This window comes from Coturnix japonica, chromosome 1 (genome assembly GCF_054131305.1).
Source record: "Coturnix japonica strain WE chromosome 1, WE-NBRP24, whole genome shotgun sequence".
Taxonomy (NCBI): Eukaryota; Metazoa; Chordata; class Aves; order Galliformes; family Phasianidae; genus Coturnix; species Coturnix japonica.
In genome coordinates this window covers 105,004,437-105,018,548 of record NC_140663.1, presented here as the reverse complement: position 1 = coordinate 105,018,548, position 14,112 = coordinate 105,004,437, and the positions used below count along the sequence as shown (strand labels likewise).

Below are 14,112 nucleotides of genomic sequence, written 5' to 3'. Positions count from 1 at the left end.
GCATTGAATTGATATTGGTGATTAATTACAGATATAATGGAAATATCTATATGTATCAACAGCTCCACACATTTTAAAGAAATATTCAGCATATTAAAATATTGTGGTATTTCAAAATGTGTATGGTATTAAAAAGGATGCTTTTTTGCTTTTTTTTTTTTTTTTGCTTTTTTTTTTTTTTTCATTAAACGTGTGACCTTTGGCTGCACACTTCTTCACTAACAACATACTGTGAAAGTACTCAGGAGGTGATTCAAGATTAGGAATATATGTGGCACTCTCTTTTCAATTATTGAAAAAATAAAATAATAATAACAAAAGAAGCAAACTGGGAGAGGGACTATACAATTTCTGAATGTCTGAGGAAAAAATGTCCTTTCAACTTTGGTATCCAGTCTAAAAGTTTGGACAGTTTTACCTGTGAAATAGTGAACACTAAAATTGAATAAATGTCAAATTTGCACAAACTGGCATTTGAGCAATTCCTAAATTGTTAGAGCAGTGAGAACTGTCATACTTCTTCAGTCTCTGCAAAAAAACAGCTGACGTCACTTTCACTAAACACATGATCTATGTTTAGAAATAAAATATTTAAAACAAAATAAAATAAAAAACAGAAGGGAGAAATGGTAACAGACATGGAGACGGCTGAAGCATCCAGCAAGTTCTTTGCCTAAGTCTTCACTGTTTCTCAGGTTTCTCATAACTATCATGTCCCTGTACTTCTATGCAGGAGTGCAAGTTTGAGACCAACTAATGAGACTGAATGGGTACGGATCTATAGAAACAAATCACATTCATTCCAGGGACCTGAAGGAACTGACAGATGTGGTTCCCAAGCCACTATAAACCATATTCAAAAAATAGAGGCTGTCAGATGAAGTCCCTGGGTCTGGTAAAAAGGAAACACCATTTCTAATTATAAGAAAGGTAGAAAGGTAGAAAGACACAGAAACTACAGGCTGGTGAGCCTCATGTCTGTTCCTGGAAAGATCATGGAGTAAATACCCCTGGAATCTACATTCAGGCACAGGTGAGACGAGTCAATCCAAAACATCCAACATAGTCCACCACAGGCAGATGGTGCCTGACCAATCTGGTGGCCTCAAGCAACGGAGTGGTGGCATTGGTGGACAAAGGAAGGGCAACTGATGTCATATGCCTGGACTTCTGCAAAATCCTTGACATGGTCCGTCACCACATCCTTAACTCTAAATTGAAGAGATATGGATTTGGCCTTCCAGAATGTAAAGTGAGCTCGTAAACAGGAAGGATACAGACTTTTCATATGGTCTGACAGTGACTGGAAAGGGCTTTAAACTAAAAAAAAAAAAAAAAAAGAAGATTTTGATAAGAACTTTTTTTTTTTTTTTTTTTTTTTTAAACTCAGAGGGTGAGGGTGGTGAGGCAGTGTCACAGGTTGCCCAGAGAAGCTCTGGTTGCCCCATTCCTGGAGGTGTTCAAGGCCAGGTTGGATGGCGCCCTGGGCAGTATGATCTTTAAGTCGAAAGGAGGGTGAAAGAAGACAACCTTGAAGGTTCCTTCCAATTAAAGCCATTCACTGATTCCATGATTATGGTTCTGTGAGAACAAAATGAGCCAAAGTCCTGCCACAAAGTAGAGAGCTGAACAGCCAGACATATTTGCTCCTTCCTCTGCTGTGATGTAACAAGAGGACAAGAGATAGGGATTGAAAGAACAGGAGCTAAAGCATTGCTACTGAAAATTCAGGCAAAAGAATAAGTGCTATTCAATTTCTTTTGAGAGTTTTTGTTACTTTGTTACTTAGAGTGTGCCCTTAATACTTTAGCAGTGTGCCTTGGTGATTTATACACACATAGTATGATAGTTTGTAGTCTGCAAAATAAAATGGCTATCTTTACATGCCAGTGGAAAACTTAACTGCATTACAAACTATGTTAAATTTCAATTTCACCATATCAATTTTTCTGCTGCTTTTTCAAGTAGAATAATTCACTTTGGTATGAAGAACATGCACTGGCTGAAGATTAGGTTAGGTATTTTACATCTCTTTTGTAAAGCATTTGAGTTCTTTTTGGGGGAAAAAAAAAAAATAGTAAGCACATAACGGAGCTGTACACAACAGGAAAGGAATTCATAGGCTTTTGATTTTAAGGCATAAACCTCAGTCTAAGATATTTCAGAGTTTTAATTCCTTCATGAGCATATTCTGAGATGATATATTCATAAGAATCCTTTGTTCTGACTTTTATGCCTCTGATTACCACTTGCATCAGAAATCTGGACTATAAAGTAATTCATAAGGACTGCGAACAACACCAAATTATTAAAATAGCCCTTAGAATTCAGACTTCTCAACTTTATCCTGACACAATTCTTGATGAAGGAGTGGGATTACAACAATTTACTTCTGTTCACTATTCTATTTAAGCCTTACACAGATTACACCCAGGAAGGTGTTTTTTACTTACTTATTAGGGGCTATATGAAATATGTCAAAACCATGGAGTGAGGGACGCTCTGTAAATGCAAGGAGTAAAAGTGTGAGCCTCTCACACTGTGAAAGATGTGCAAAGTCAGTAAACCAATATAACTAAAAAGTTTAGTCATTGTCTAATCCCCAGGTTCAATTTGCCTAAGCTAAACGGCTGTTCTTCATAATTAAAGGATCTATTTTTACCATAAAATTCACTGGAGACAATGATTTGTATGCAGGAACTGGTTGAAACAGGAATTTACAGAAGGCAGTTTTAAAACTAGAGCATGCTCAGTTCAGTTTATTTAAAATCAAATTTGTAAAAAGCAATCCTCGCTTGGAGGGAGGAAATTTTCAGAGACTTAAAACTTTATCTATCCCTGTGCTGTTTCCACACTTCAACTCATATGTGTTGATGCACTGAGACAGCTGCAAAAACTCATAAAACACCACAGCTGCTCTAATTCCCATCTGTCTATCAGATCACAAGTTATTTGAGTCCCAGGTAATCTAATCCAAAGGGAATACAATTACACAGGGTATCAAAGAACCCGAAGAAAGACACATCCCTGATATCTGAACACTTTGTAAGTTTATAAATTTATCTCTGCATTTTTCCTTTTATTTATTTATTTTTAACTGCAAGATCCTAACACTAAATATTTACTATAGTTAATGATATTTTCTTTCAAAAATAATTTCAAAAAATAAAATAAAATAAAAATAAATTAAAAAAAAAGCTTTCCCCCCCAAGTGAGGCAATGAAAATATGATTTTTAAAAATTATAAATTGTATAATAATGTCAAATTATGATATAATAAAATCAGTTAATTAAAATCAATTTTCCTTAATAACAGAATTTATAATATATTACTAGGCTTCAATTATTTGATAGTTCTCAGATTTTTACTGAAAAGCAGCCTTCTCATTTAATAACATAAATAAGGGACCCTTACAACTGCTAATAAAGTGCTTAAGATACCACAGCAAAAGCAAATAGCCTTTTCTTTGTTTGAGTATTGCTCCAAAATGCACTTAACTATTCCAGGGTTCTTACCAGAGATATATGTACCCTGCTAATAACAAAATGTCTGTGTCAGTCCATTCAGCATTTTTCTGTACTATCAAGTTATTCATCTTTCACACTATTGAACTAAGAGGCATGCTGAAAAGAATGTTTTTTGCCTTCCCTGATTTCAGTGATAGGTGTGATTCCTAATCTGCATTACAGAATGATGATTATTTATAATATTGGACCGAGCAAAGAAACTGAAGTATTGCACTGTGGGACAAAACCATGAAACAAGTAGGATAATAAAATTTCGGAAAGTAATAGGTCAAAAGGATATAAATAAAATGAAATGAAGAGTGGAAATGAGGTATTAGCAAAGAGAGAAGGAGGGGGAGAAGGAAAGGAGATGGAGATAGGACAATGAAAAATAACAGCCTATCATCTTTGTTTAATTTGAAATGATCGTGGCCTTTCTGTCTTCTCACCTCAGGACTGCCCCAATAGTTCATGACTTGTCCAGAATTATGAGAGACAGAAAAAAACTGAGGTGGATGCTGACCTTTTTGTTTGTTTCTTTGCTTATTTTAAGATGAATTAAAAAAAAATAAAAATAAAAAAATGGTATTAACATTCTAGTACTTTACATTATGGTAAGTCACTGTGCTGCATAAAGTATTTAATGAAACTATACCTACATAGAACTACACATACATAACTGAAAGCAAAAACAGGTGTTCAGTTGTGAAGATACAGAAAAATATTACTGTATTTAAATTATGTTCTTTTTTGTTTGTTTTGTTTTGTTTTTTTCTCCAAATACCACTTCATAATAATGTTATTTTTGGAGAAAGTTTATGTCAGAATATACACTTCATTAGAAAATCTATAGAATGAAAACCATTATCATCTCACAAAGCAGTGAGAGCACAAGAGCACAAAGGGAAGCAGTAGGTTTAGATTCCCATAATTCTTCAGAACACCTTAATCAGAATGCAGAAAAATTATCCCCAACACTAAAGTGGCTCACGTGACCTTTCACACGTTTCTACCTCTTACTCTAGAAGATTATCTGCCCTCTAGAGCCTGTACACTATAGTACTGACATGGACCATGAAGCAGGAAATGTCAAAATCTGTCAAGACACTACAGAACTCTTGTATCTTGACAGATTTCAAACTACTGCTGTAGAAACATTAATAGATTATCACAGTACATCTCCTTCACCTCATACTCTATTTTTTACACTTCTCTGTGTCTTCCTAAAGTATTGCCATATTTGTCACAAATACAAACATAAATATAGGTATTATCTATCTAAAGGTACACAGACACTTAAAAGTACATACAAAGTACATACAAAGTATACAAAGGTAATTAGGAACAAGGTTCATTCATTGTGAAACTTAAATTAATACAAAGCTGATTTAATTCAGGAAAAAAAGATATGTTATATGAATTACAGTCTCTTCCTCCCCAGTTCCCTCCTTTTCAAACTGAACAGCCTTATCCTCCTGGAATATGAAATACATTGGTCAAATTCTCTCCCATACTTCATTTATTAGTTTTTCCTTTTCCATGAATACATTATCTAAAGTTAGAGTGTGAATTTTATTTTATAGTGCTTCATGGTTACATATTCACAGTCTCAGGAGTCCTAACAAGATACTGCAGCCCAGTTATGGTTACAGAACAGTTCTACAGCATGCATTAGGAAAAATGCAACATGAAAAAAGAAAATAAATAAATAAATAATTAAATAAATTAAAAAATATATATATAAAATCTGATAAGCTTTGTATTATAAGGTATAACAAATGGATGCTAAAATTGTCCAGTGTACTCTAGTGCATTGTTTATATGGAAAAATAAACTTTTTATATCAGGATAAAAGTCAGAATCGTGACACAATAGCTCCATAAAAGCCTGTTAATCATAAAAAAACAAACAACAACAACAAAAAAACTATATTAAACCAGGATTCCGTACTACACTGCTGTGTTCTCATAGGAGGAATATCCATTCAAAATGTTAAAAATCCACTTTTTAAAGTTTTTGGAAGCTATATATGAATGCAGTACCCAAATTCCATTCCATACCTTATGCTCCTCTACTTGACGCTTTAAGTCCTCTAGGTCCGGACCTAAGGGCTCTGAATCTATCTTCTTTGTCCTTTCCTCTGTTTTCGTTAGCCAGTCAGCTAACTGGGCTAGTTGCTGATTCTGCAGATCCATTAGGATTTTATGTAAACTGTAATACAAACAAACATTTCAATTTATATATAAAGGAAACCTGTCTGCCCTACATGCTCTTGAGTATCGTTGTTAATATTACAGATTGTAAACTAGATGACAGCTCTGTAAGACTTTTCAGCACAGATTTTTATTTCAACCTCAAAATCTGTAAAGAACATCCTTGGGCATTTTGATTGTTAAACTGATTTTCATGAGGCTAGTTGTCAAGCCAAAATAAAGAATATTTTCAGGCAGATAAGTGAAGATCTGTTGAAATAGTACTCAATTAGGCAACAATTAAATTGAAACAGTCCAGGAATTAAAAACAACAACAAAAAAAAACCTTAGTATTTGAACCCTGGAACTGGATATATTTTATGTTTTGCTAAAGTTGTATTCTCTAGGTGCATTTCTATTATAGATATTCAAAATTTCAAAATATCATCTGGATCCATAAACTTCAAAAAGCCCACAGTACCGTACACATACTTTAAAGGTTCCCTCAAATTAAGAGTATTACACAGATTACTAAATTTTCAGTTATTCAATGGAGAACGCTCTCATAAAATTAAAAAGTTTTTTGATAACTCCAAAATTATCTGACCAGAAATCCATTAAAAAGTGCTTCACATTCCCTACTTGACATCAGAAATCCTTCAATCTTGTCTAAACAAAATCTGCAACTTATGAAATAAGCGCTGAGCCCTGGAATTACAAGTAATTATTTCTATTATCCATCTTCCGCATACTATGGGTCTTAAACTTAGATCCAGTTTACTGTTTTCCATGATATTCAAACACAAAATATCTTTTCATTTAATTGAACATGTTTTAAAAGTTGTAGAAATCTTCATAAAGTGGTAAATGGCATTAAGCTTTCCTCCCTTCCTCCCATTTATCACTCTGAGACCCTTTACCGTAAAGAATTAAATCTGGGGAAAGGTAGAAGGAAGAAATGAAAAAGCAGGCTGTTTTACTTCAGCATGTCAATGCATTACTTGCTGCAACAGTGAAGTTTATTCAGTACATGCTGAACACAATAAATCCAACTCAAACCACATTTAAATAAATGCACTGCTCTGTTTCAAAATTCCTCTGATATTTTGAGCTCCTAAAAGACTTCTTAAATATTAAGTCCCTTTCACATTTATAGTATCTATTATTATAAATTCTTTTTAATTTTTGCTGATTGTTTACATGAGTTTCCCTTGAGTTGTAGCATGCTCACGCTCCACTGCTGTTACCAGAGGACAGACAGTCCTGTGGTTCTTATCTTCATAAACCATCTCTATTTGGATTGACAAATCAGTCTAGTCTTAAAGATGGGATTACAGCTATGTGCTCAGAAGATTATTCTTTACACCAAAGTAGAAGATGGATCCTGAAAGTTTAAATCGAGTATAATAACCTATAAATACATCACATGTGACGTGAAAGCTGTTTGAACACATAATCAGCTGATGCCTAAATCTGTTTTGATCCAATAGGAAAATTTATCTTATTTTTTTAGTTTATCTTATATTTTAATTATTATTATAATTATTTTGTATAAGAAATTAAATAGTGACACAAAATACTCTGTGAAGCTCTTATCACTTTGAGTCTTCTGCTGATTTTATTCATCAGCAATTTTACAGACCTTAAAGATACGCAAGGTCATAAATGGAGAGAAATCACAAAAACAAAATCTCATTACTCAGCTAAAAAAAAAAAAAAAAAAAAAAAAAAAAGGGGGGGGGGGGGGAGGAGAAAGTACCTATTGCAGGAAAATTACCAAAACAAACAAAACAATGTTATGTGATTTTTCAAAATTACTGCTTGCCTTTTAATATTATGTGCATTTCTGGTTGCTTTCATACCAAAAAGATAAGGTCAAATATGTTCAAAGAAGAACAAAAGAGCAAGATAAATAAATATATTAATTTATAGCAAGAGTAAGAAAATCTAAATAATGTTGACCCTGATTAAGTCAGCAGAGACCAGCAAAAAGATGCCATCCCTCAGAAAATTAGTAGGAAGTAGCCAATGGAATTCACTGCCAAAGGATGCTCTGGATGGTATTAAGTTTACACAGGTTCTAAAAGATATGGGATAAATAAATTTAATTAAAATCACTGATAAGTCACAAAATGCAGACAACTATTTTCACCACAGTAATTTCCCCCAGCTGAAAATAACTTAAATCACAAAACTGCTAAACAGAACTTCATAATATAAGATGTGAAGTGTCAAATCAGAGCAATGGTTCATAGAGCCCTCTGTTTGGTGTAGGTGCAACCCACTGGCTTGCTGTAGGTGGATACACCCCAATACACAAAAATAGTTACTTTCAATAAATTTTGTCTGCTAAATGCTCCCTACAGAGCAAAATAAGTTACTCCACAGCAGCACAATGAAACTATCTTACCTTTATGGACTGCTTTATTATAAATATTACTATGGAAAACAAAATTTCAAAACAAGACATAGAAATGTTAAAATACGTGTATATATATATATTAAAATTATAAATGTTAACATTATTTTTAACATTAGAAAAAGCGCTTAAAAAGCATTTAAGATTCAATGTCACTACACACCAAATTTCAGGTTAAAATAAAAGCAGTAAGACTGAGACTTGTTCATAGCGAAAAATTCACAGCCGATATTTAAGTTCAGTACTGTTCCAGCCAAATTCAACACATATTAGTTCACCTGGCATATTACTTACTTGCTTTGTTTTTCCATACTTGCAACCCTGAGACTTTCCCATCGAGAATTGAGTAGATTCATTTGTTCCTGTATTTCATTTTCTTCATCATCAGAAAGTTTTCCAATTGTTAGAAGTTGACTTCCAACTTGCAAAACATTACCAACACGGCCTTGGTGAGCAGTTAATTCCATCATGAAACCCTGAAAATAGAAAAAAGACCCCATTTTAAGTTTGATTCACTGGAACGAAAGAACAGACTTTGAAGAAATGTCTTCAGATCTACCACATTCCAAACCTCATTTTTCAAATAAGCTTTCTTTCTTTCTTTTTTCCCAAACTCTCCCCAAATCTCACAAAACAAAAGAGAAGTAAACATTTTAACATTTTGCATTCAGTACAGTCTTCATACAGTACAGTACTGCCCTTAAATTCCACAGATGCAAATTTAAAATAAAATTATAAATGTATTTGTTTAATATAAAGCTGTGTTTTGTTTTGTTTTGTTTTGTTTTTATTAGTATTATTTATTTATTTATTTATTTATTTATTTATTTATTTTATTTTATTTTATTTTATTTTATTTTATTTTATTTTCTTATGGGATCCAAAAAGATAAATGACCAACAAAAGATTAGTATAAATACATACCTCATGGGTATGGAACTGCTCTTTTACAACTTCTACATCACTGGATATATCCCCTTGTGCTTGTAATGCATCTTCAGCAGAGAGAAGCCATGTGAGCACTTCTTCTAAAGCAGTTTGGTAGCTGTCAAGATCCATTTCGGACCTCATCACTGTGGTAGTATACGTTCTTTTTTCAACAGTTTCTAAAAACTGATCAAAAATAGTAATGCAAAGAGAACCTACTCAGATAGTTATAGAAAGGAATAAATAAAATGCCATTTTCTTGCATAATAAAACAGCTTTTTATATATAAAAAAACTAACTAACTAAAAACCACAACAATTTGACTGCTAATACAAGGGATTACATATTGTTAGTATACCTGCTAATTGACCAAGAAGGATTAACATTGAAGGAAATAACCAAATTCAGAGTAAATGAGGTATTTCACACAGGAATTCAAATTTTCTAGTACCTATTCAGAATAGCTGCAATATTTAAATTGTAACTGTAGAGTTCTGTTATGCTCTTTTTGAACTGTAATTTATTTTCTACAGCAGATAGTACAACTATATCATCAGAAAGCTGCAAGTTGCATGTTGACACTGCAGAGAAACCAATAAATCAATAACAAGTATATGCTAATTACTCTGATCTTAGAAGACTGGGACAAAACATAAGCTACAAACATGGCTTGATATAGAAAAAGTCATCTCATAAGTTTATAAAAAATTCAGAGGAAGTTTAATTTGCTAGGCAGTCAGTAGAAAAGCATGCACTAAAAATATAATTAGGCCTTCATCAAAAAATATATCAATAAATTATAATGATTTATCAGCACAAATTGTCTCTACCGATATACTTGAGCAAATATAACATTTGGCAGAGCTTTTGAAGCCTTTCACTGTTTCAATGTTGCTTAGGACAGAAAGTCAAAAGTTTAATCTTAGAACCAAAATGGATGTAATACAATCACTAAAAAGGAACGAACACTGGGCTTAATTTCATCACTGTTTAAGTGTGAGAAACAAACAAACAAACAAAAAAAAAACCAACCAAACAAACAAAAAAAACCCACTTAGTAATTAACGGTACATCATAAAAACAGGCTTGGAAATCTGATGTCCTCAATAATCCTGTTTTAATAATATAGACATTGATGCACAAACAATTCCAGCACATATACCTGCTGAAAAATTAACATCTGAACTGTAGGTAAGTTTAGATTTATATGTGTTATATAAATTTCATTAAGAAATAACCCTACCACTTTAAATGTATGCAGCAAGTTATTTGTGAATTACCTAATTTACTACAGAAAGGGACCATTGACTATGCACAGGTCATTATTCACTTTGACAGTATTAGTGTTTGGAATATATCCATTCTCGATATACTGAAAAAATAAAATAAAATAAAAATGCTATAATAGCTGAACAACACTTTGGATATCACATTTGCACAGATGTGTGACAAACTCCATCCACCATCTGAAAATCACTCATCCTCTAGATACAACACAGAATGTTTTCACATGTCTGATAATTCTTAAACCAAGCACCTGCTAGCACCTCTGCAGAAGAAATACTTGCTGTAATTTCCCCTAGTAATTTTGACCAGACTTTTCTCTCAAGTTATTATAAATAAAGCACCGAATTGCATTAAAAAATTCCATACTCATGACATTCTGGGACAAAATGGTGCAGATTCACTTCTGCAGTATTTTAATAAAATATTGAAAAGTGTAAAAGAGAAAAGCAAACACTAACATAAATGGATATGAGAGCAGCTTCTTGGCATCTACTCCAATGTGTTCCCTTATACAAAAATTGGCAGTTTCCGGACAGAAGGAAATCAGAAGAGCCAGAGGAAGTATATGCAAAGGACTGTGCACAACGCTATCAGTAAGCCCTTTATTTGATTTTGGGAGGCAACAATATTTTTTTCCATTTTCCCTGAAATTCTACAGCATTGCTGACTGCAGAGAACTGGAATCATTAATTAGGGAACAGAGCATAAGCAATTAAAAAAAAAAAAAACAAAACAAAAACCAACACAAAGGAACCACGCAACAAAAAGGAACCACGCAACAAAAATAGAAAACATACATCTGATAGCACAAGTTCCTAAATGATGAGGACTAAATCACATTCATTTCCTCTGTGCTTATGGGGATTAGAAAGATTAACAGCCAGAGAATCAGAATCAGAAGCCGAGATACTAGTAGCTCCTTGTTAGTCTAGAGCATACTAAGCACACAGACAGATCTTTTCAGATCTGACAGCATCAATCTGATCCTATGCAATATCTTCACTACTTTTATCAGCACTGTTAGCTATATGAAATAACTGAACATTCTTGCCCATTCTGCATATAGAATGCAAAACAATTACTCAAAGCATTGGAAACTCCAACTGTGCTATGCAAACACTAACGATTATTTTGTGACACTAGAGAAACATACTGTTTCAAAATGATGAAATTATTTGATCATAAATCTACCCCTGTAATTTACAAAACACAAAACTATACTGAAAGAAGGACTAGCAGATGATCATTACTGATTATTACACTAGTAACACTCCCATTTATAACCAAGATTCCCATTGGCTCAGTTGTGAATGGAACATTAAACACAATATTAAATATTCACATTTGTAAGTGGACAGGTACTGCCACATGCATTGTATTTTAAAAAAAAAAAAAAAAAAAAAAAAAAGTTAACAAAATAAAGTTTGGTTTCTCAATATGACATTCAGTAAAAGAACGAACACTAAAATAATGCACATATTACTAACAACAACTGAAGGCCTGAATTTTGTAAATAATAATGGTAGACAAATGAGTTTAAAAACAAACTACACCTGATAGCGTCTTTATTTCTGAATTTATATGATTTTTTTTTTTCAGTAATTCTAAAATATTGACAAAAAATAGCATTTGATGTTGTTGCATACACTACATTGAGACCAAAACCATGGACTTGCTAATGGAGAGAGCTACCATGAACAGTTTCTAACCATAATTCTTAAGAGAATAAAAAAGAATCAGGACAAGATGAAATGAATCTGTCGTTGTGGTGTTTTACTAGGAAAATCATACTCCAGAAAAAAAAGCTCTTCATATACAGTTTCTTTCTGGAATAAAAAAACTATTCTTTGTGAAGAATATAATTATTACACAAAAGAAAGCTGATTAGGTGCAGTCAAATCAAAACATCCCATTTGTTTATGTAACCCATAGAGTAACAACACATGCATGAAGACACAAATATCAAGTAGAAATTAAACCAAACAACTCAGATATTTGATAAAAGCTGCCTTACATCCAGCTGGGAATCAGCAAGGCAGACAGATCACAAGTGTTTTGGGAAATTAGGTAGTCTTTTTTTTTTTGTTTGTTTGTTTGTTTTTTGTATGGAAAATAGGATTGACCTAGAAGGTATAAAAATGTTCCGAACATAAAGGTTGTCCTCCAGGAACTTCTTCCTTGGCCAATGAACATAAAAATATCCTATGAGTATAAAAAGATGAGAATGTGAGTTTTTATATATTTCACCATTTTCTGCTGGGGAGAGTAGGGGCTGTCAAGATGGAAGACCCTGAGGAACATTTCACTTTAAATTAAAATATAAAAAGAGAAAATAAAAAGCCTTTGACCTTCAGAAACTTGGAAAAATAAGGCATGCTTGGCAGCTGTCTGAATTAATTCAGGGTGATTAAATGATGAGCTTCCAGCTGCTTCAGGGTGAGTAAGTGTGGAGAGGGAGGATTGCTCACCTACCATTGTATTATATTCCTAAACGAAGGAGAAGAGTCACACGTGCTAGTAAATTCTCCAAGAATTTTTGTACTAGTTAACAAAGACTCCTTCTGAGTTTTAGAAATTGCTTAGGTGTTTTTCTGAAAGCAGTTTCACAATGAAAACTTAGGTTCTATTGTAGCACTCTCATTTACATTATGCCTTCATTCCAAAACTGCCTTTTTCTCACTGTATGATATGAATCCAGCTCAACATTTAGAGTTTTAAAATTCCGAGACATAAAACGTAAAAATAATATTTTTTTTTAACAAATGCAATTTTACATTCAGTGTAGTTTTCTGATTCGGAAAACTCCCTTAGCAGAATTACAGCCTGAGAAAATAGCATGCAATTTGACCATCTAATCATAGTTCCTACCATGCAAGACAGATATCACTGCATATCCCATAAGTTGCTCAAGGTTTCTCAATACAAAACCATATTTAATGTCTTTAAAACTGTAAAATTATAACTGTTCAGTCTGAAATGTTCTTCACAAAAATCAAGACTATGATAATATCAAATATGATGGTTCAGTCATTTCTGGTCATAAAACTGATATATTGTCCAGATCACTTGTTACTATAACATTAACTACTCCCCATTATAAATAAGGCTGGTACTTTCAGTTTATTCAGGATATATATTTGATCAGGAAAGGACTCTTTTTGCCATTCATATGAAAATCCACTCAAGATTTAAGCTTATCAAATATCTGAAAAACTGAAGCTTTTGCTTGCTTTTTTGAGATACCCTATATTATAGTAGCACATTTCTTTGGTGAATCTATTCATATCGAAGATGCTTCCATCTGGATGAATCTCCCTCTCCTTGCAACTGCAGTTTTTATATGTAGTAGACTGGAAAGTCCATCACAACTGAACAAAACCTGACAGCATGAATCTATGTGTATTACAGATGAAAGAAAATGCTGAAAATTGTCCAGAAATGATAAATGAAAATGTTTATCTTTAAGTACTCCCAGAAATTCGGTTGGTACAAATGAAGTCTGGAAAAGGCAAAGACTTTCCTGGCTACAGACAACTGTGCACCTTGGGATTTAGACTCTAGGAGAGGGTTGAAGTTAACTGAAAACTAGTAAAAGGCTTGAAATAAACTCTATGAGAACTATGGGAAGATACCATGACTAAGTAAGAAAAAGAGACTAAGAATAATTAAAATGGTATAAGAGTAAAGAAACAGGAACTGAGACTGTCAGCTACCTGGAAAAATCATTTATGGGCAAATAAATCAATGCTTCAAAAAAGGATTTCATCCCTTTATTTACTT

The 14,112-nt window shown here is 33.0% G+C and overlaps 1 protein-coding gene across 44 annotated transcripts in view; it reads right to left on the bottom strand.

Annotated features, from left to right (window-relative positions):
- DMD (dystrophin) overlaps nucleotides 1-14,112 on the bottom strand; it is a 1,121,556-nt gene that overhangs the window by 673,485 nt on the left and 433,959 nt on the right. For all 44 annotated transcript variants that reach the window (XM_085549559.1, XM_085549432.1, XM_085549489.1 and 41 more), the window contains 3 exons: nucleotides 9,043-9,231; nucleotides 8,413-8,594; nucleotides 5,568-5,718 (listed from right to left, as the gene is read on the bottom strand). In XM_085549559.1, the coding sequence (XP_085405685.1) occupies nucleotides 5,568-5,718; nucleotides 8,413-8,594; nucleotides 9,043-9,231 (522 nt within the window). The remainder of the gene's footprint in view (nucleotides 1-5,567; nucleotides 5,719-8,412; nucleotides 8,595-9,042; nucleotides 9,232-14,112) is intronic.